At 35.5% G+C, this 24,020-nt stretch overlaps 2 protein-coding genes across 14 annotated transcripts; both read right to left on the bottom strand.

The window, feature by feature from the left end:
- Window positions 1-344: 344 nt before the first annotated feature.
- LOC140990272 (uncharacterized) lies at window positions 345-12,906 on the bottom strand. 4 transcript variants are annotated; one of them, XM_073459880.1, is made up of 6 exons: window positions 9,725-12,906; window positions 9,531-9,646; window positions 8,001-8,076; window positions 1,290-1,525; window positions 917-1,189; window positions 345-847 (listed from the first exon to the last, which is right to left on the bottom strand). In XM_073459880.1, the coding sequence occupies exons 1-4, from the start codon at window positions 9,921-9,923 to the stop codon at window positions 1,374-1,376; spliced, it is 543 nt and encodes a 180-aa protein (XP_073315981.1). In that variant the 5' UTR covers window positions 9,924-12,906; the 3' UTR covers window positions 345-847; window positions 917-1,189; window positions 1,290-1,373. The 4 variants fall into 4 exon arrangements, 3 of the variants coding, with proteins under 3 accessions (XP_073315981.1, XP_073315982.1, XP_073315979.1); XM_073459881.1 differs by having other exon boundaries at window positions 917-1,525; window positions 9,725-9,896; window positions 10,321-12,906; XM_073459878.1 differs by having other exon boundaries at window positions 917-1,525.
- Window positions 12,907-16,239: 3,333 nt separating this feature from the next.
- LOC140989967 (inorganic pyrophosphatase TTM2-like) lies at window positions 16,240-22,350 on the bottom strand. Of its 10 annotated transcripts, none has more exons than XM_073459545.1 (13): window positions 21,987-22,350; window positions 21,427-21,551; window positions 20,607-20,958; window positions 20,183-20,297; window positions 19,647-19,842; window positions 19,447-19,560; window positions 19,150-19,323; window positions 18,237-18,431; window positions 17,800-17,922; window positions 17,599-17,720; window positions 17,157-17,262; window positions 16,779-17,051; window positions 16,240-16,699 (listed from the first exon to the last, which is right to left on the bottom strand). In XM_073459545.1, the coding sequence occupies exons 3-13, from the start codon at window positions 20,941-20,943 to the stop codon at window positions 16,475-16,477; spliced, it is 1,980 nt and encodes a 659-aa protein (XP_073315646.1). In that variant the 5' UTR covers window positions 20,944-20,958; window positions 21,427-21,551; window positions 21,987-22,350; the 3' UTR covers window positions 16,240-16,474. The 10 variants fall into 10 exon arrangements, with proteins under 10 accessions (XP_073315646.1, XP_073315642.1, XP_073315640.1 ...); XM_073459541.1 differs by having other exon boundaries at window positions 16,241-16,699; window positions 20,607-20,963; XM_073459539.1 differs by having other exon boundaries at window positions 16,241-16,699; window positions 20,607-20,963; window positions 21,440-21,551.
- Window positions 22,351-24,020: the final 1,670 nt, after the last annotated feature.

Below are 24,020 nucleotides of genomic sequence, written 5' to 3'. Positions count from 1 at the left end.
TATTATAATAATTAAAATTTTGTTATTATAATAATTAAATTTTAAATATATTCATTATATTATATCAATAATTATTCACACACTTTACTTATTAATTCAAATAATTAATTACATTTTGTTCTTTCAGATTTTAAACCTAGAGATCAATTAAACTAATTCGATTATCCAAGATTTGATGCTAGCTAGGTTCACATTGGTCAACTCTTTAAACTACGTTTTCAAGTTATAATCTAGCTATCTCCCTCTATTTTGCAATTCTTTATTTGATTATTATCAATATTTGAAGTCTCAATTGTTCATCAAATCGGAACATGACATCCTACATATTGTCCGAGTGCATCTAATGATCAAAAATTCTACTTTCATAGTAAAAAAATCACTGTGCAAGTCAATAAAGAGAATACAAAAGATCCGCAAAAAAAAACCCCACAAAATTTGCTGAGACACACCCTCCTCTTCCTCTAACAAAACTCAAATCACTTCCAAAACCTCCAAGTATAGGATATTAGGCAAAATCTACGTTCCCGATAAGAAGTGTGGCATTGCAAAACATTCGGAGGTATTCAGTGCGATTATAAATAAAATCTACATGTCGAATAATGGTATCTCGGATCGGATGAGATCACTTTCCAGTTAAAAATCCCTTGAGCAAAAAAATTCCTAGCCCGCCAACAGCCAATGATGCTAAGACCATGGAGATCTTGATGGGTTCGATATCCAGCATCTCACCTCTGCCATGCTTTGTATCGCGATGTGATCTTGTGGAGCTCACGTTTTCTCGTAGAAGATTGCTAAGATTGTCTAGCTGATGCATGACTTGACGTTGTCCACGTGTTATGTTCGATATCTGCCACAAAAGTCCGACCAAAATCTAGATAACTAATGTAACCAAAAGAACAAGAAAATGAAGTAATACCTCTTCCATTAAAGAAGACTCTTTTGCTAGTTGGGAGGAAGATAAGGAATTCGTCATTACTGATCCGGTTAAAGAACCATTGCCTAAACCAGATATGAAATAGGAAGTTGGGGCCGACCCGTTGCAGGATTCGGCCTGCAACGCTATGTTTTGCGAACTGGGAGAACCTCTTTTGCTATTTAACTTAGAACTTAGCTCTTCAATGCGAGATGTGAAATCGTCTATACGATCATTTAGAGTAGAAATTTGTTCTGAAAGCTGCGTTATTGCTCCCTGCGGTATATAGGTTGGATACGATAAATAACTTCAGCGAGATGGATATTCTCATGTATCAGAAGCTTTACATAGTACATCTAAATTTGAATTATTTTACCTGACTTGCCGACGTTGCTGGAGAGTCTATGATTCTATCATCGAATCTTATGTTCACTCTTTTAGGTAACAGTAATTCAAATCATTAAGTGGTACTACAACTTACTTTCCACCATCCTGGAGTACCACTATCTTTCTGCTGTTTAGAATCACTTATTCGTCTTTTCAAAGAGTCTATTACAGCATTTAATCCCTCCATTCCAGAAGAAGTAATAATCTCTTCCAGTAGAAGAGCACCTAGAAGATGTGACTTTCCAGATTTTAAACTCCACGACACGCAACATGAAAGTAACAGAACAAAATGAAGGGCCAATTTAACAACCAGAGCAACACTAAAATAAGTTGTGGGCAATATCAACAATAATGCAAAGCAAGGAGTCCTGAGAGGATAGTATCAAACGTCATTACAAATGAGAGACACAAAATATCTTTGGAACAATGAAAGAAATTTCTGAGTTGCGTTGACCAGCGGTTTGTTGTGCTAATATGTGAGAACATCCACTCATATAACTATCAAGCTTTGACCATGACAAATTTTCTTCAGGCAATGTTGGTCTAATATATGCCACTTCTGATTACAGTATTACATTGAAAATTATTTTCTATTGTTGGTAGAGTTAGACAATATAACATGAAAACTACCATAAGCTTAACCATATACAAGCTTTCAAACTTATCTCATCTCATTAAGAAAATATATGCCAACTTTTAACAAATACTTTGCACAATTAAATTCTTTTTTATATGTAAAGAACTCATATTATCCAATAATATAGAACCTATATATTCAAGATTTTTTCATTCACATATAGAATGTCAGACCAATTTAAATCTTTAACTGTCCAAGAGCCACGATTTTAGCCAATGCCAGGCCATGCAACTAACATGCTGAGAAAGAATTACATATCCACATGCTGAGAAAATAGAATCATGTCCAGTATAATTTCCCAGCACACCACCGATATTCTTTATACCTCACTTACTTATATGCAAACAAACAGAAAGAGACATGCACATTAACAAAAGATCAATTGATAGACTATTGAACATACCTATTGACAACATCATGGCCCAAGGAGTTGTAAGAAAGTGGGCTGAAAATAAAGAGATCCACGAGGCCCACTCTGAAGAAATTATTGTCGATTATTCTCAAGAACTTGGGAAGACAAATGATATTGGGAAAGCTCCAGAAGCACAGGAAAAAGAAACAAAAAAAGCCAACCAATGGGAAGATAAAACGATAAGGAATCGTAAAGCTCCATGTTGGATGAAAGATTACGTTTCCAAGTAGCATGTTAAGATACGATAGAATTGTAAGGGTTGTTAATGACTACTGAGAGATATATATTGATAGGAGTTTGTAATGGAAAAGGGGAATAGAAGAATTTATTTGCGTTCTCTCTCTTTTTCTTCTCGACTCTTACTCGGTATCCTACTTCCTATTCTACGTTCTTGGTTTATTCTTCATTTGATTCTTGAAAGAAATTAAATTGAAATAGTAGGAGTCAACCTCACTCAAAGAGGGTTTAAAATATTGAATCTAATATTAATTAGATTCTATCAAGGTGCTCTCGTTGTCATGGCATCAAGGGGAATTGAGGACACATTGAAAGAGCAAGACTCACGCTTAGAAAGCATCTCCAAAACTCTTCAGCAATTTCAAGAGTTAATGCTAGCAATGGATTCTCGAATCGAAGCTATTTCCCAGCGTACTGTGAATAATTCAGATAACCATGGAAATGGCATTCTCGGACCGCCACCATTTCGTATCGATGCTACTTCTGGATCTGATGTTTCTCATCATTTGCGCTCTCTGCGCCTTGAACTTCCTCGGTTTGATGGCTCAAACCCGGGTGAATGGATATTTCGCGCAGAACAATATTTTAATATGTACTCAACTCCTGAGCATTTGCGTCTCCAAATTGTTGCAGCATATTTTGAAGGTTCGGCTTCTACTTGGTACCAATGGCTGCAAGCTAATGGGCTGCTCCGCTCTTGGAAGGAGTTTTTGGTTCAATTACGACAACGATTTGGTGCCTCTTTGTTTGAAGATTATCAAGGTCAGCTTGCCAAATTGATGCAGATACATAGCGTGTCAGAGTACCAATCTGAATTTGAATTGCTTTCTAATAAAGTGTCTGGAATATCTGAATCTCTTCTTATTAGTTTTTATATTAATGGGCTGAAACCGGAACTCAAACGTGAGTTACTTATGGTGCAACCTACTTCATTAGTTCAAGCCATGGCATTATCTAGGTTATACGAGCAAAAGTATCATGACATTCGAGCTTTGGCTCTTAAAGCTTCCGGTAAACACGTTTTTTCTACATCTTTACCATCACCTTCCTCTCAAACCCACTCTTCTAGTTCCATTATTCCTTTACCCAAACCAAAACCCACTGCATCTCATTCTTCCTTACCCATCAAACGACTTTCACCAACAGAATTACAAGAAAAACGGGAGAAAGGTTTATGCTTCAACTGTGATGAAAAGTACGGACCACAACATCGTTGTAAAAGCAAATACTTGCCACTTATGGGTACCGATGATGATTCTTCTCTTTATATTCAAGAGGATTCAGACTGCCACCAACTTGAGGAATTGGAAGATATCTCTGAAGTAAGTATGAACGCATTAACAGGCCAATCTAATCCACAATCGTTACGTGTCAAGGGGAAATATGGTGCACATGAAGTCAACATATTGATCGATAATGGGAGCACCCATAATTTTATTCGAGAAACAACTGCACATCATTTGGGATTGGATCTTGTTACTACCAAAGGATTTAAAGTAATTGTGGGAAATGGCGATTTTCTACTCTGCCAAAAGAAAGCTGCTGATGTTAAACTTGAATTACAGGGCCATCGATTCATTATTGATCTTTATGCTCTTCCTATTCAAGGGGCTGAGATAGTTCTCGGAGTACAATGGCTCCAAACTCTTGGACCTATATTGCAGGATTATAATAAGATGACTATGGAATTTAATTGGCAAGGCACACGCATCCAGTTGCATGGTTCTACATCACAACAACCATTGCCGGTTTCATTTCACCAACTAACGGCTCTGTTATCACATGATCATGTTTCTCAATTATTATACTTTGTACCAGCAGATGTTACAGCACCGACTCCGGAATTGCAGGATTTAATTTCAGACATCAAACACCGTGATTTGGCCGAACCATTTCAATCTTTGTTACTCGAGTTCATAGATGTTTTTGCGGAGCCAAAAGGGTTACCACCACATCGTACAATAGATCATCGGATTCATTTAGAGCCTGGTACTCGACCCATCACAATACGTCCATATCGATATCCACATTTTCAGAAAACAGAGATGGAAAACTTAGTTCAAGTGATGCTTGACCAGGGCATAATTCGAGATAGCCATAGCCCTTTCTCTTCTCCTGTTCTGTTGGTTAAAAAGAAAGACGGCTCTTGGCGTTTTTGTGTGGATTATCGTGCTCTTAATGCAGTCACTGTCCGTGATCAGTATCCTATTCCCACCATTGACGAATTATTTGATGAACTTCAGGATGCCTTGATTTTTTCTAAATTGGATTTGCGGTCCGGCTACCACCAGATCCGAGTTCATCACCGAGATATTCAGAAAACTGCCTTTCGCACACATAGCGGACACTACGAATTTCTCGTTATGCCTTTCGGCTTAACTAATGCCCCATCAACTTTTCAGTCATTGATGAACAAGATATTTCGACCTTTCCTTCGTCAATTTGTCATAGTTTTCTTTGATGACATTTTGGTGTATAGTAATTCAAGCAAAGATCATTTATATCATCTGCGTTTGGTTTTGGATTGTTTACGAAATCATAGGTTATTTGCTAAGATGAGCAAATGTCAGTTTTTCCAACATACAATTGATTATTTGGGACATATTGTGGGTTCGGGAAAAGTACAAGCTGATCCCACCAAATTGGAAGCCATGGATAATTGGCCTCTACCCAAGACCATAAAACATCTTCGTGGATTTTTGGGTCTCACTGGCTATTATAGAAGATTTATTCGTGGTTATGCAACAATTGCAGCTCCACTCACTGAGCTACTTAAAAAAGAGGCCTTTGTTTGGTCGGCAGCAGCAACTTCAGCATTTGATGCTCTTAAATCTGCGATGATGGAAGCCCCAGTTCTTCATTTACCAAATTTTTCAAAGGTTTTTGTGGTCGAAACAGATGCTTCAAATGTGGGGATCGGAGCTGTACTTATGCAAGATGGCCACCCAGTCGCCTATTTCAGTAAGAAATTGGGTTTTCGAATGTCTGCTGCCTCAACCTATATTAAAGAATTGCATGCAGTAACCGAGGCCATTCTCAAATGGCGCCAATATTTGTTGGGCAAGCTTTTTATTGTCCGTACAGATCTCAAATGGCGCCAATATTTGTTGGGCAGGCCTTTTATTGTCCGTACAGATCATAAAATTTTAAAAGAATTACTTGGCCAGATTATTCAGACACCGGAACAACAATATTTTCTGCGCAAGTTGTTGGGTTTCCAGTTCACAATTGAATACAAGCCCGGTCGAGCAAATGTTGCAGCCGATACTTTGTCACGTGTTTATGAAGATGTTGACCATGAAATAGATAGTCATTTTCTGGCTATAACAGGTCCCATTTTTTCTATTCTTACGGAGATACGGCATATGAATGCAGTTGATGCTCACTTACAAGATTTACACCATCGCTTTCATTCTGGGGACTTGACTGATGGTGCTTACAAGGTACAAGATGGAATTTTATTCTACAAGGAAAAACTTTATCTGTCTTCCGAATCATCATTATGCACCTCCATTATCAAAGAATACCATGAAACACCAATAGGAGGTCATGCTGGTGTTGCAAGAACTTTGGCCCGTGTTATGGCTAATTTTTTCTGGTCGACCATACGTCAGGATGTCAAAGAATTTGTGCGTCGCTGCTCAATATGTCAACATGTTAAGTACTCTACAGCCCCACAATATGGTTTGCTCCAACCCCTGCCAATTCCTGACCAAGTTTGGGATGATCTATCTCTTGATTTTATTGTCGGACTTCCCAAATCTAAAGGATATACAGTTATTCTTGTGGTGGTGGACCGATTGTCCAAATACGCACATTTTGGTGCATTACCAACCCACTTTACTGCTGTAACGGTCGCTGATTTATTCAATAACATGGTGGTCCGTTTGCACGGTATTCCAAAATCTTTGGTTTCAGATCGTGACCCAATTTTTACTAGTCAATTTTGGAAACGGATGTTTGAATTGCAAGGAACTACTTTACGCATGACATCTGCTTATCACCCAGAATCAGATGGACAAACCGAGGTCCTTAATCGGTGCTTAGAAGATTACCTAAGGGCCTTTGTGGCTGATACACCCCACAAGTGGTATTCATTCTTGGGTTGGGCAGAATATAGCTATAATACCGCTTTCCACTCATCTATTGGCATGTCACCATTTAAAGCTTTATATGGAAGGGAACCCCCTTCAATTCCCAACTATTTACGCGGCAGTTCAGATAATGAGTCTATAGACTCTACACTAAGCACACGAGATGCTATTCTACGAACTCTTAAAGAATGCCTTCATCGTGCACAAAATCGGATGAAAATTCAAGCTGACCGCCACCGTAAAGATTTACATCTTGAACCTGGTTCCTTCGTGCTGGTAAAATTGCAGCCTTATCGCCAAATATCAGTTGCGATACGCAAAAATCACAAGCTAAGTTATCGCTATTTTGGTCCCTTTCGCATTCTCGAGCGTGTTGGTTCTGTGGCTTACAGATTAGAATTGCCTATAGATAGCAAAATTCACCCCGTTTTTCATGTATCTCGACTGAAACCATTTGAAGGACCATTGCCAAGTGCCCCTCCTGTTCTGCCTGCAGTGGTTGTGGGAAATAAGTTCGTTCGCTTTCCTTTAGCTATTTTAGCACAACGAAAGCTCTTCAGGAAAGGTACACTTGTTCCTCAAATTCTTGTCCAGTGGTCCAATTCTGCACCTGAGGACTCCACATGGGTTGATTTTTCAAACTTTGTTCGTGAATTTCCCCAACTAGACCTTGGGGACAAGGTCACTTTCGATGGAGAGGGGAATGATAGACTATTGAACATACCTATTGACAACATCATGGCCCAAGGAGTTGTAAGAAAGTGGGCTGAAAATAAAGAGATCCACGAGGCCCACTCTGAAGAAATTATTGTCGATTATTCTCAAGAACTTGGGAAGACAAATGATATTGGGAAAGCTCCAGAAGCACAGGAAAAAGAAACAAAAAAAGCCAACCAGTGGGAAGATAAAACGGTAAGGAATCGTAAAGCTCCATGTTGGATGAAAGATTACGTTTCCAAGTAGCATGTTAAGATACGATAGAATTGTAAGGGTTGTTAATGACTACTGAGAGATATATATTGATAGGAGTTTGTAATGGAAAAGGGGAATAGAAGAATTTATTTGCGTTCTCTTTCTTTTTCTTCTCGACTCTTACTCGGTATCCTACTTCCTATTCTACGTTCTTGGTTTATTCTTCATTTGATTCTTGAAAGAAATTAAATTGAAATAGTAGGAGTCAACCTCACTCAAAGAGGGTTTAAAATATTGAATCTAATATTAATTAGATTCTATCATCAATATAGAGATGTATCCACAACAAACATTTTCAATAACCAATCAACAAAGTTTAGCATTTCCAGAACCACCTCACTGGCTTACCAGACACACGACAACTATATGTATTGTCATCCTCATCAGCAACATATTGATTAGCATCCAGAGACCAGGTATGAACCTAAATCCAAGTTACATGTGAAAAAGATGGTAATAATTAACTCAAAAGGAAAACAATATACTCATCAATCAACTATGCAGTAGGACCATCCCAAGGTAAACAAAATAACATTTGTGTCTGATGATTAGAAAACCAAGTAGAGTCGCATCATCTATTCGAATTTCTTTACCCACATTAGTAGAAAAGAAAAAGTAAGAAAAGAAAAGGAAACACACTGTATTTCATGTACTAATTCTCCTTGATTTATGATAGTTAATTAGTTACAGATGCAATTTTATCTGTACGTGAATGTAATTTATGCAAAATGTGATGTCAGTAAAGGTGGAACATGCATACAATTAGGATAAACTGAAAGAGATTCTACAACTAACAGCATGCTACATTTCTTTATCTCCTTCCCAATCCCGACCAAAGAAAAAACCAATAAAGTTAACAAAATTAATAATTTTAAAAGACGCTCATCTACAAGTGTGACAAGATTAAAATCAAAAGCTTCTATGCAATCAAGAGTCATGATGACATCGGGCCCTCAGTATGTATGACAATCTGGAAGAAAAAAAACTAAACCAAATGTCAGTAACTGAACCAAAAAGATATAGAATCGAGGATTGAAAAATGGTGTAAAAGTTAAAACATTTCAGAATAATTTTGCAAACCAACAAATAAAGCATCAATTTTTCTCATATACTTCTTGAATAGAAATGAACATGTATATGTAATCAGAAGAAAGGTAAAAGGTAACTTGAGTTCCCCTATTGGTGCATCAAGTTTCTGATTTGTTGAGTTAAAAAAAATCAGGTGAAGCTAAGACAAAGGAAGAGTTTCAACCAAGCCACATAATATACTACAATTCACACCCTCCTTAGTCATACACAAACACCTTTTTAAAAAACAACCTCCTTTCTGACATAGAAAAATACTTAAGGATGAAGTTATTGTCTCTAAATTATATATTAAATATATCTTCTAATCGATAGGATAAATTGTTCTAATAGAAGTACAGAACATAAAAAATATAACTAATTCTAGAACAAGTCAGCAAAGGCATAGGTTCCCAGAGCCAAAAATTGGGGAAACAAAAGAATTCTTCAGGCTCTTATTTAGGATTATGCGTCCCATACACAAGTGCAAACCTGTAGCCTGTACATTATTATGTAAAGTAACAAATAAAGGGGTATAAAGTGATTAATCAAGTTGTGCTGGTGATCTCTTTATTAACCAAAACCTGTACTGTACCTTTAATATGACTAGTTCTTCTCATGAGACGGATCATAAACCTAGTGCAACCGCAAGCCATAGTTTCCAATACTTGCTGATAAAGTGATGGACTGATACAATTTATATTGCTTGTCTAAACATGATAGTTATTGCCTAAAAGTTTTAAACCAGTGTTTCACATCACTTATTTGTAATTTATCAGATAACTACGATATGGAGGTAATAACAACATTTACCTGAGGAGATGACACAATAGTGAGCAAGCACGGGAATAAAACTGGTATAAGTTTAGGAACGATCTTATCATCCATATCCGAAGAAATAACTGCCAAGCATCTTATAGCCCCATGCACTTGGACAATCAGCAACAAAGAATAGATTCACTCACAAAAAATGAATCCACAACTTCGAAGGAAAACAAAGGACTCACCAGCGTTCGGTTTACTCTGGTCATTAATCAAACTAAGAAGGAAAGGAGCCAGATCTGGCCAAAAATCCGGCCAGTCATACTGTGCAATTGTTGATACAGCCACACTAACTGCAGTACAGATCTTCTTTTGTGGATCATCTAACAATGAAAGAAGTATTCCACGTATGGATGCCTGAAAAATTAACAGAATGAGGGTCATTTTATATGTAACAGAGTTAAAAGGTATCTAACTTCTTGTGGTTTCCAGTTTCCACTTTATGAAACCAACCCGGGGAAGCATAGTATGAAATGGAATCAGTTCGGAAAGAAGATTCAAAGGCCCAAGTTTCAGACAATTGTGGCCATTCCAGTTAGGCATGTGATAAATTTGAAACAATAACAAATAGCAGTTAAAGGACACAAAAAACTGCAACCTAAAAGAGGGTTTAGATAATTAAATTAAAGTAAAACTCAAGTTTTAGATAACTAAATGAAGTAAAATTCAAAGCCGAGATCTTTAGACCAAGGCATTCCCATTTCTGCTGAAATGCGTGCTCACATATTAGCCTAAATGGCAAGGGTTTTACTGAGTCAAAAGCGAGCCAGTAGATATTAACCTGTATCATGTGAGTGAACTTGGTTTGAAATCTTATATCAGGACTTCAGCTTGCTTCCCTGCTTTCAAATCGAGAAGGTTCTTCGGCAAAGTCTCACAGTCAGTCAATCGTGGGTGTCCGTGACATAATAGAAAAATCTTATAGATACCATCCAAGATGTGAAGGTATTAGAATTGTCCAAAAGCATGAAGCACAAATTAGTAAAGTAAGCTACAATTATAAGGCGCAGAATTTTCAAATTAGGAAAAGCTTCACTGGAATCTCATTTTAAAAAAGAAAAAAGTTATCACAAAATATCAGCCTACAACAAAAATCTCAGCCAGCAAATAATCAGCAATCCAGTATGAAGTCTTTGAAGAAAAGAAATAACAGTGGCATATTTTACCATCAAAGTTTCCATCGATAATTCAACTTGCGTCGTTGTAGTTGTCCATTGGAATGACAGCAATGCTTGCCATAAAATTAACTATCTTCGCAGAAAATACGGTCTTCCCAGCACCAGAGGGACCAGCTAATCGTATTAATGCTAGTCCATCATTCTTCGGTGCTTGACAAATGGCATGCCAGATAGGATACGCAAAACCCCTTCACAACTTACAAATCATCAAGAATTGGAGTAATCTCATAGAGTCCTTCATTTTGACCAATCCAACCTGATCTTTTAAGAGACCAGGTCTACACTGACTTGATTCAGCATCAGTAGTATCTTGTGCCATTGACATTGTACTATACTGTTCTAATGAAAACTTTATGAAGCTACTTTAGAGAAGATATTAGCTACCCATGCAATATTAGCTACCTTTTGCTATGTTATCTCAGTAGAACAGTGATGGACCTACAGGTACGGCGAGCAACTCAGTTGCTGCCCAAACTAAAGCTCTTCAAACTTGATATTTTTTCCCATAAAAAACCGAGTTTCGGTGTAGCAGAATATACCAAAACCCAGTGCCTAAATCCTGAGGGCCAAAAGCAAAGTTCATCTAACCAGTCATCCCCTTAGAAGTTTCATACCATTGCACAAAACCATACACCGGCCAACTCCAAAAAGCAACCGACAGACTTACAATTTCGACAATTCATAATTCAATCCACCGAAATAAATGAAACAAATTGAGCATCAAGAGCATATCTTTCGCAATACTTTAGATATTTCATCCAAATTATAATAAATAAAATGACACTAGTATTGCACTGAGAACCGAAAGATGATAAACATTACAACGACGCGCACTAAACGAAATAACTCATACCCGGATTAGCAAATCACCAGAAAATTAATTATAAACAAAAATAATAAAAGAGAAGTCACAATTTGAAGTAGAAAAAAAGTTTTTGATACGCTTTCGGATCTAGATACCAAAAACAAACCGAACCAATGCAGCATACCCGGATCAAAATCAGTATCCCATTTAAAAAATAGAATCAACCCGAAAAACATAGGAGAGAAACAGATAAACCTCATTTACAATATCAACTTTTTTATTTACACTGATCGTCGAGGTGGTTTTTAGTGTAAGTGTTGGATTCTGCTTTTTTCCCCTCGTTCCAGAATATACATTTACACAAACATATTCATATACGTACAATATATATGTATATATGTTCATAAAACTTTAATACACAATATAAGTGATCAATTATGAATTTACTAGTAATATCTAAATAAGCGTAACTAATTTTGTAAATTTTTAAAAATACCACTGAATTAATTTGACCGTTATTAGCCCCAAATAAACAAAATTTAAAAATACTAACGAATTAATATTATTGGCCGCCAAGAAAGTAAAACCCGGTTAAAACCCATTCCCAACTAACCCTGTTTTCGGTATTCTCTCAATGGCTTCCCAATTCACAGAGTTGTTCCTTACGCTCCCAGATTCTCTGCAGGGGGTGATCTTCAATAAACTAGAGGATGTCAAAAGGCTTTATCAGTTCTACAGTGTTTCCGAGCAATTGGCTTCAATTGTTTCTGAAACTCGCTTTCTATGTGTCGTAATGTCATATGAGATGGTATTGGCATCTCGAGAAAATGCTGTATGGCCCAAGGGTCTCATGTCATTTCTTGAAAAATTTGATTCCATTGAATCCATCACCCTGATATTTTCACCGGCTCCTCCCACAGACGACATGAACTATATCCGAAAGTGGAGACTAGACGCTAATGGCTTCGTTTTTCTTAAAGCACGAAAATTCAACGCCATTCAGGAAGGAGAAGTGAAAATATACAGAAGGCCACAATTGAGTGCTTTGCGATTTAGGATCAAATACATGAGGGATCTTAAGAAAAGATTCCCGTCGCTGCGCAAAATATCAAATCTTGATATAGGAAACCAGGGTACGTTCATACTAGAAGATCAAGCTCTCCAAGATCTGAAGAGAAGGCGACCTGTGTCTTCAAAAGTCACCCTGAAAGTATGGATTAAAGCAAACATGGAGTACTCTGGAACAATTCTGAAAGATATACTACTGCATTGTGAAACTGATGAGAATGTGTCGGAGGAGGACTTGATAAAAAATGCCTTTTCAGAAGGAGAGGCAGAATTGGCGGCAATGATAATGCAGGAGGAGCCCACCACTAAATGTTGCACAGATATGATCAAATACTATTGTGGCCCGAGATAGGTACAGTTTACTATATTTTTTTTTACCTTTATCATTTTTTGAACAGTTAATTGATTTTTTTGTATTGAAATCGATCGTTCAAGATTTTTAGCCAAAGATCTTTTGGTCTTTCCATTCTCCTATTTTTGAATTAGGTACAGTTTACCATATTTTTTGTACCTTCATCATTTTTTGAACAATTGATTGATTTTTTTTTTTGTACTTGATTGATTGAAATCGATTATCCAAGATTTTTAGCCAAAGATCTTTTGATGTTTCCATTCTCCTATTTTTGCGTGTTTAGTTAGAAATGACATATAATAACAATAACAATTACAATAATATGTGTTAGGTCCACATTAAATGACACAAGTTTATCGTGCATTTTTTTTTTCCAAATTTTAATCTATCTCCCTACCTTGTGTGAACTTACAAGAAAAATGTGCAAAAAAAATTACAAGAATGCACTAATAAAACTCATACGCAAATTAACATATCACCAGAAATCAATTCTAAACAAAAAGAAGAAAAGAAAGTTACAATTTGAAGTATAAAAAAGGTTCTTGATACGCTTTCGGATCTAGATACCAAAACAAACCGAACCAATGCAGCATACCCGCAAATAAGAGATCAAAATCAGTGTCCCATTTAAAAAAGAGAGAATCAACCTTAAAACATAGGAGAGCATCAGACATCAGACATACCCGATTAACGATATCAATATTTAAGAACACTAATCGCCTATGGCGATACTCTGATTCAATCATATAAGTGGGGTCCAACAAGGAAAAGGGTGTTAGCATATGAGCATGAACTCCTTTATACAAAGTGATTTTTATCATAAGTGTTGGATTCTGCTTTTTTCCCGGATTTTCTCTATTTTCCTTCGTTTTGTGTGCTCGACTTTTATTTACAAATCACAGAAGATTGCTTGGTGAGATGGGAATTGTGATTTCGTCGGGAGTTTTTGAGGAACTGGGAAATCTTGAGAATTTGCTATGAAAATTTCTGCACAACTGCACAAGACTCACATAAGATCGTAGAAACTAACAAGGGGTGGGTCTGTATTGTTTGATTTATAAAATCCACTTTTCAAAAATGGTAATCACCAAGAGCCGTGGTACGAACTTTGTGAATGGATTCATGGAAGAAAATGCACTAGTTCCAAATTGTGGTTATTTCCTTCCAATATGCATATAAAAGTGTATAGGTCGTCATGGCATGAACTTTGTGAATAGATTCTTAGCTTCCTATCGATTAGTTCCGGTTGTAAACAAAATGGCATTCTGAAATTAATTAATATACGCAATCATACAAGACTGAAATATAATCAGAAGAAACAAAAGTTGAATCTACCTAGAACAATGACACCAATCAAATAAAAGTTGTTGGTTATGGGCAACACTTGAAACAAAATACTGAAAGTTTTTTATAAGATTAACTTGTTGGGAAATAATAAAAAAAAAAATTGCATAGAATGAAATCTAGTTAGCCATCAGGTACGTGGAATAGTACGAAATCGAGAACACATGTTGTCTCCCACCCGTCTGGAGGCGGAACGCCGCGCGACATGAAGGAAGTTTCCTTACAGGGATATTCCTTGATCATGGTATCGGCAAGTTCACGATATTCGTCCTCTTCAAAGCAATTCATCTCATGGCCAGGTTCAATTTCTTGGATGGAAATAAGAATGGCATCCTTGATCGCACATCTAGAACATGACAATTTGACCAAGGGTGCTGTCCATAGCTTTACACAGAAATCCTTCGACAGCTTTTCCTTTGTTCTTCTGGCAATGTCTTCTTCCCAGAAAATAGTCCCCAGCTCCGTGGATTCAACTGCCCAAATATTCTTCAAATTTGGAAATAAAGCAAGAAGCTCTTTCTTAAAAGCAAACCTACGCTTGAAATGGAACATGTGCCTGATAATTGAATCAAGTAAGGCATGACGATACTCAATTTCGAACTCAGACTTGTTTTCAAGCATGGGATCAATGCTTGTAGTATCATCAACAAGGCTCTTGGCAGAAACTAAGATGAAGCTCGATGAATCCGATTTATACACAAGGAAAGGCAAAGATCTTGGTAGTTTCAAATCGCAGGAGAATTGGATGCTTACATATTCAACGCAAGATAACTTTTTCAGAAACTTGTGAATTCCCGGTGACCAACAACAACTACCCCAGTGATCAATACGAATTTGCACGGAAATAAAGCGGGTGTGAAGAACAAGTGCGGCAAAAAGCTTGGACACTGAAGAACAAATGCATAGACATTTGGCATCACTGATTTTTTCGAAAATATAGACGATTAACTCTGATGGAAGGCGATCGAAATCCGCAGAGACCATCGTTTTCTTCCGCAGAAGCGACTAGTAATATTTTATCTTTTGCCCTTGAGATAAATTATAATATTTAAATTAATTATATAACATCTCTTGATAGTCCAACCCAAATCAAATATTTAATTAGATGCTAACACGGCAGTTACCTAAATTAATTAGATATTCTTAAAAAGTAACTTTTAATATGAGAAGATATTTTATTTTTTGAAAAATATTTATTCATTCTTTAAAATTTTGATAAATAAATCTTTTTATGATATGAATCATTCTATTCAATTAACATATTAATTAAACACAAAAACTCCTGTGAGACGGTTTTACGGGTCAATTTTGTGAAATAGATATTTTATATGAGTAACCCATAAGAAAAAATATTACAATACTTTTTATGTCAAATATATTAATTTTTATTGTAAACATGGATATGATCGATCCGTCTCACGAATAAAGATCTGTGAGACAGTCTCATTAAAGACCTACTCTTAATTAAATACAATAATAGGAAAGAAATCAATTTTATGACAAAAATCTCAAATAAAATAAATAATATTTATGTCATAATTTGTTATTATAATAATTAAAATTTAAATATATTCATTACATTATATCAATAATTATTCAAACACTTATACTTATTAATTCAAATAATTTAATTACATTTTGTTATTTCAGATTTTAAACCTAGAGATCAATTAAACTAATTCGATTATCCAAGATTTGATGCTAGGTTCACATTGGTTTAACTCTTTAAACTACGTTTTCAAGTTATAATCTAGCTATCTCCCTATATTTTGCAATTCTTTATTTGATTATTATCAATATTTGAAGTCTCAATTGTTCATCAAACCTCATTGTTCTCATCGGAACATGAGATCCTACATTTAGGACATTGTCCGAGTGCATCTAATGACATACGTGTCGTGGTGGTTAGAAGTCAAAAATTCTACTTTCATAGTCAAAAAAATCACTGTGCAAGTCAATAAAGAGAATACAAAAGATCCGCAAAAAAAAACCACCACAAAATTTGCTGAGACGCCCTCCTCTTCCTCTAACAAAACTCAAATCACTTCCAAAACTTCCAAGTATAGGAATATTAGTCAAAATCTACGTTCCCGATAAGAAGTGTGGCATTGCAAAACATTCGGAGGTATTCAGTGCGATGATAAATAAAATCTACATGTCGAATAATGGTATATCGGATCGGATGGGATCACTTTCCAGTTAAAAATCCCTTGAACAAAAAAATTCCCAGCCCGCCAACAGCCAATGATGCTAAGACCATGGAGATCTTGACGGGTTCGATATCCGGAATCTCAACTCTGCGATGCTTTGTATCGCGATGTGATCTTGTGGAGCTCACATTTTCTCGTACAAGGTTGCTGAGATTGTCGAGCTGATGCATGACTTGACGTTGTCCACGTGTTATGTTCGATATCTGCCACAAAAGTCCGACCAAAATCTAGATAACTAATGTAACCAAAAGAAATTTACACAGAAAGACAATGAAGTAATACCTCTTCCATTAAAGAAGACTCTTTTGCCAGTTGGGAGGAAGATAAGGAATTCGTCATTACTGGTCCGGTTAAAGAACCATTGCCTAAACCAGATATGAAATAGGAAGTTGGGGCCGACCCATTGCAGTATTCTGCCTGTAACGCTATGTTTTGTGAACTGGGAGAACCTCTTTTGCTATTTAACTTGGAATTTAACTCTTCAATGCGAGATGTGAAATCGTCCATACGATCATTTAGAGTAGAAATTTGTTCTGAAAGCTGCGTTATTGCTCCCTGCAGTATACAGGTTGAATACGATAAATAACTTCAGCGAGATGGATAATCTCATGTATCAGAAGCTTTACATACATTAGTACATCTAAATTTGAATTATTTTACCTGACTTGCCGACGTTGCTGGTGAATCTATGATTCTATCATCGAATCTTATGTTCATCTTCGACATGTTCTTATCTGTGCGTCCCGTGTATGAGTGTGACATACCACTGTTAAATCAAGTAACAAAAAAGTTCAAGGATACGATGCCCTATTACTTGATTAAAATGGTAACTGCTAATCATAAAAACTCTTAAACAATATTAATGATCAGATACCCATTGAATCGAGACAGTTAAAACTTTTACGTTTGAACTTGCAAGAAATGAAGTTCGTTTATATGCAAGGAACTCTATTATGGCAAAAAACCAATTGATATCAATATAATTATGCATTATTAAATACAGCTTACTAGCACAGCACTTGATTAAAATTCACAAACCATTATACATTATCAAGAAGTAAAAACATCTGGAGACATAAAAAGAATAGTATAACAAATACACCTTTTGAGATTCTTGATTCTTGTCGCAGCCCTTTCGGCTGAGACTCTGGAAAGTGCTTCCTTAGGACTTGAGACAAGATCCTCATCTATGCTAAGTTTGGTTCTCAAATCATCGGGCAATGCCTGTCAATCACAGATTAGAAACGCCTTAGGAAAAAAGAAGAATAAGAAGCATAAAGAGAGGCCCGGTCATTTCTCATACCATGACATCATCTATCATTTTCTCAAGCTGTATTTGTTCAATATAAGTATGTGGAACATATGAACCTTCCAATCCCAGCTGTTCAGCTACACATTTTACGACGAGACGGTCTCTACCTTGTACCTGTCTCAAATAAAGCAGGTTCAACATCTTAAACAACCAAATGAAACGAAAATATATGAGAGTCCAGCACATCATTGGTTTTCATAGAGAACTATCTCATGAAAAAGTAGGAAATTCGAGCTATATACACGTTAATTATCAAGAGGAAGATGTGATAGGATGAGTAATGACATAAAGAAAATTAACTCGCACACATTTAAAAAAAAATCATGAAGTTGATAGTAGATGGGAAGCTTTAGTCAGAAAAAGTATAATTCAATATTAGAGACTTGGAGTGGAACGGGAGATGGAAAGTGGTGGCAAAAGTGTACTACCTGAATGTAATGACGCTTTAACTGTTCCAGCCAATCAATTTTCACGCAGACCTTTTCATCCAAAAAGACATGGCAGCTTCTTTTGAGTATGGAGGCTATTGTGTAGCCCAAGGCCATCAATCCACCAAGAAGACGAACACTAACTTCAAATGTTATTCTTGGAGATATGACAAAGGGAGGATCAGTGACCCATTCCTACAGTTTATAAGCATGCCCAAGTAAGAAAATTTTAAAAACATTCACTATGTTTATTTTCATTATACTAAGCCAATTTACCATTTCTAGCATGACTCGACAAACCCCGTAAACAGAACCAAACATTGCGATTGTTTTTGATTTTGTGGTGGTTTACAAATTCTAACAGTCCAATGGGAATAAGGCCAGGGAAAACATTTTAATTAATAAAGCATACACATTTCGCAAGTAAATACAACTTTCCGGAGATCGGTTGAGTCAAAGAACAAATAGAGACAAAAAATAGTGGAGAAAGGTGGAAATGCAAATGAAGAGGTTAAAAAAACCTCCAATCCAAAAGAATCATTTATTCTTTCTGTTTTCTAAATGTCTTTTTCGATAACCTCGTAGAACTAATTTATATACATCCATTAAGGAAAGTATTTTGACTTCGTACCCAAAATTAAATAAGTATTCGCATGGTTAAGTACGTTTTCACATGTCAGCCATATACTTCAAGAAGGTAATGAATATCAGACTTTTGCATTTGGAAGGAAGAAGTTTTTTAAAAAAAGATAGATTAAATGTAGTCACTCAAGCAGGCTTATGAGTTGATCCATGTCAGTTGTATGAGGTTACGACTAGATAAAAGCATTCTTGGTTCATATACGCAGCTAGAAAAAATTAGATAGACACTCAAGTCTCCGACTACGTCATTAATTGAATAATAAGAGCAGACCTCAAACATAAGATTGTATTTTCCATCTTTATTACGCATCCTCAGGTAAGATTGGCAAGTCTCTGGATCTTCACCAGGCGGCAGAAGATAAATATCATATGTTTGTTCTGTACTTTCTGAATGCTCTTCAGACATGGCAGACTTAATTTGTTCTGGAGACACATTCTTCTGGGACTGAATAGCATGCATTCAACACAATTATAACAAGAGTCTGTACAAGCTATCACAGAACAATCTTCATGACTAAAACATCACAAGTACAATAGATTTAGGTGAAATGAATAGATCAAAATTTACCTTCAATATATAGGTAGGACTTTGAAATCCAGTAAACGGGTTAAATTTGTTGGTAATTTTTATATGAGCTGTGCGGAGATCAGGTTCAATAAACGCCTTATACATAGGATATACCTGCAAGGAGAAGTGTGGCTGAGAACTTGTGGAAGGGGTACGAGGTATTTCATGCTTTACTTAAATTAGGTACGAGGAATACCCACGGTTTCAGATATTTGGTGAATTATTTCTTCTGGTTCCTGCCCAGCACGTTGTATGTCCCGTATAACCCGTTTTACGAGATCAAAGTGAACACCACCTGTCACAGATACCCGGAGATCCAGCAGAGGACGCAATTTTTCACTTAAAGCATAGATGCCTTCTATAATCACAATACGAGAACTTGGGACTTCAAGAGTCCTGCAGTAGCATGTGACTTCATGAGAACAGATGTTAAACTCCACTGGCAGTAAAGAAGAGTGATGAGATAATAAAAGAAGTTTGCAACATCAAACAAACCAATCAACTTTTATGACTTGAATATTGAGATTTGTAAGGTAAAAAAACCTCAACTTAAATTGCTAAAATAAAGATGAGAAAAAAGGAGGAAACTTCACCACCATCACCACCAAAAATAAAAGAAAAGAAAACAAGAAGAGAACTCTGTATCAAGAAATAACTCTGCTCACTTATTAACTAAAATAACCTCTGAGAAAAAATTACAAGGGCTTTGATGAGTCAAAAGTGACTAGACACAGACCTGTATCCTGTGCGTGAACTGGATTTGAAATCATATATTGGGATTTCAGCCTGCTTCCCTGTCTTCAGATCGTGAAGGTTCTTCAGCAAAGTCTCATAGTCAGTCAATCGTGGGTCTGTGACATAATATCAAAATCTTATAAATACCATCCCAGAAGTGAAGGTAGGAGAACTTTCCAAAAGCATGGAAGCATAAATTAGTAAAGTAAGCTGCAATTATAAAGAGCCAGAGAAGTCTCAAATATTCAGTTGAAAAAGAAGCAAAAATAATAATTCAAAGGAAAAGCATAACGGAAATCTCATTTTCATAAAGAAAGAAGTTGCTATCACAAAATATCAGCCTACAACATTAATCTCAGCCTGAAAATAATCAGTGATGCAGCGAGAACTCTGTGAAGAAAAGAAATATTAGTGGCACATTTTACCATCAAAGTTTCCATCGATAATTCGACTAGCATCGTTGTAGTTGTCCATTGAAATGACAGCGATGCTTGGCATAAAACTAACAATCTTCTCAGTAAATACGGTCTTCCCAGCACCAGAGGGACCAGCTAATCCTATTAATACAAGTCCATCATTCTTCTGTGCCAACAACTGGCATGCCCGAACGACTACAAAAAACCCCTTCTCAAATGACAAGTTATCAGGAATTGGAGCAATCTCATAGCGATCTGAGTCCTTCCTTTTGAACAATCTAACTTGATCTTTTAAGAGACCGGGTCTACGCTGAGTTGATTCAGCATTAGAAGTATCTTGGGCCATTGATATTGTACTAGACTGTTCTGAAATTGAATGAGTATAAGAATGCCAACCAAATGAAAATTCTATGAAGCTACTTAAGAGATAGTAGACAAGGTCATGCATTTTGGAACTTGAGGAAAAAACACTGATTCATCAGAAAGATAAAGCTGAGAAGTAAAATCACCAGAAAATAAATATTAGAGCTTTTCATAAATATAAAGAATCTCTATCAGGGGAAGTAGTAACTTGATTAAATTGGCAATTTACAAATTTAAAAACCCAAATGCAAACTAAACTGAAAGCAGATAATTTAGGGAACAAAGAGCTACAGTAGCATTTACACCATGCAATATGAGCTACCTTATGCTATATTACTTCAGCAGAACAGAGCTTGACCTACACGTGCGACGAGCACCACAGTTTCTGCCCAAACTATAGCTCTCCATATTTTTTTTTATTTTTATTTTTTTTTATAAAAAAGAGTTTTGATGTAGCAGAACATACCAAGACACAGTACCTAAATCCTGAGTGTCAGAAGCATAGTTCATCTAACCACTGGCATCCCCTCATATGGTTCATACCATCGCACATAACCACAGACTGGCCAACTCCAAAAAGCAACTAAAAGACTTAAATTTTGATAATAAAAAATCAATCCATCAAAATAAACGAAAAGAATTGAGCATCAAGAACATATCTTTCAAATATTATTGATATTTCATAAAAATTATAATCAATAAAATGACATTAGTATTGCACTGAGAATCAAAAGATGATCAACATTACACCAATGCGCAAAAATTACAAGAATGCACTAAACGAAAATCAAACTCATGCCCAGATTAACAAATCACAAAAAAAAAAAGTTATAAACAAAAATAAGAAAAGAAAAGTAACAATTTACAGCACAAAAAAAAAAAAGAGTTCTTGATACGCTTTCGGATCTAGGTACCAAAACAAACCGAACCAATGCAGCGTACCCGTAATAAGAGATCAAAATCAGTGTCCCGTTTAAAAAAGAGAGAATCAAGGACCCGAAAAACATAGGAGAGAAACAGACATACCTGAATTTACGACATCAATCTTCAAGTACACTAATCCCCTGTGCTGATACTCTGATTCAATTATATAAGTGGGGTTCAACAAGAAAGGAAAAGGTTGGTTGCTTTTTCAGCATTAGCTCTTTTATAGGAGGTGATTGTTAGCATACGTGTCGGATTCCGATTTTTCCCGGATTTTCTCTATTTTACCTCGTTTTGTGTGCTTAATTTTTATTTGCGAAATACAGAAGATTGCTTGGTGAAATGGAAATTGTGATTTCGTCGGGAGTTTTGGGGAACTGGGAAATTTCGAGGTCTGCTGCGAAAATTTCTGCACAAGACTCACAGAAGATCGTAGAAACTAACGAGGGCCGAGTCTTCATTGTTTGATTTCTCTTTTAAAAAATCCACTTTTTTATAGATGGAAATTTACTGGTTTTTAAGGGGGAAAAAACTATAAAATCATATCGTTTCCTAAAATATGATATTATCTATACTATATATTTATTATATATATATATTTATTGTGTTGTGGGATTAAAGTTGAGATGTCTATGCTAAATAGTAAGTCATCTTATTCATAGTAAAAAATAATATTTTTTATATAAAAATAATAAATTTTCGTGGGTCGAGTCAAGTGAGATATTCTTCTCACAAAATCGACATGTAACGATCTAATAGGAATTTTTGTGTATGCTAATTGATTTGATGAAGCCTTATCTTTATTATATAACTTTAGAGTAGGTCTCTTGTGAGACAGTCTCACGAATCTTTATCTGTGAGACGGGTCAAATCTACCGATATTCACAATAAAAAGTAATACTTTTTCATGGATAACCCAAATAAGAGATCTGTCTCACAAAATACGACCCGTAAGACCATCTCACATAAGTTTTTGTCGTAACTTTACTATGATTTTTTTTTATTTTCCTAAAATAGTTTTTACTTTTAAATCTTTCAATCTTATTTTTATCTATAATTTTAAATTCAGTCCACTTATCTATATTTTTAAATCTTTTGATAGTTATATCACTTTTAATAATAAAAAAATTATTAAAAAATTATTAATTTGAAAATAACAAAGATTATGGTATTTAGATAATTATTTTAATTGTACAAGAACAGTAGTAACAACAATAATAATAAGAAGCCTAGATTAAAATGCTAAGTGGTTATTCATGTACAAATTTAAAGTATATTGTGTAGAGAAATTATTTTATTTTAAAAATAAATATTTTTTAGATTACATATTTAATTCGTGTAAAATTATAAATTTCATAATAGAAAAGATACATGCATCATCCAGCTCCATTAATTTATTATATTGCTGTGTGGTCCATTTGTTCATAAAATTATATTATTTAATGTGATTGACATGGTATAGTTTGAACGTTGAAAATAGTACGTACAATATATATGCGACCTAATTAAATGTCCCCAATAAGATTTGATTTTAATTCCAAATTCTAGATTCATTGTAGATTGTTGTTGATACGTGACGTTTGGACTGTTTTATAGTTTAAAATATTTTAATTACGTTATTGACATTCATTATAATTTTTGGTAAAGTTATCGTCGTTTGATTCTACATGCATATATTTTGGTCCATACAAGAACAAGAGATTTGTTGTTTATATTCTTGACCCAATATAATTTAGATCAATTTTGAAGTTATATCACATTTGAAATATCTCGTCCATTTTACCTTTCTTTATCTTTCCACGCATTTTAAATCATATTGTTGGTGTTTTAGATAAATCCGAAATTATACAATAAAAACCGTTGGTACGAGTACACAATCTTTTTCTTCTAATATGTAAATAAAAGTGTATGGCAAAAACTTGTGTGAGACGGTCTCACGGGTCATATTTGTGAGACGGATCTCTTATTTGGGTCATCCATGAAAAAATATTATTTTTTATGTTAAAAGTATTACTTTTTATTGTGAATATAGGTAGGATTGACCCGTCTTACAGATTAAGATCCGTGGGACGGTCTCACATGAGACCCACTCAAAGTGTATAGGTACGAGGAAACTGCACATATGTGCATAGACAA

This window comes from Primulina huaijiensis, chromosome 12 (assembly GCF_012295235.1).
Source record: "Primulina huaijiensis isolate GDHJ02 chromosome 12, ASM1229523v2, whole genome shotgun sequence".
NCBI classification, from domain to species: domain Eukaryota; kingdom Viridiplantae; phylum Streptophyta; class Magnoliopsida; order Lamiales; family Gesneriaceae; genus Primulina; species Primulina huaijiensis.
This window is presented reverse-complemented; position numbering and strand designations above follow the sequence as displayed.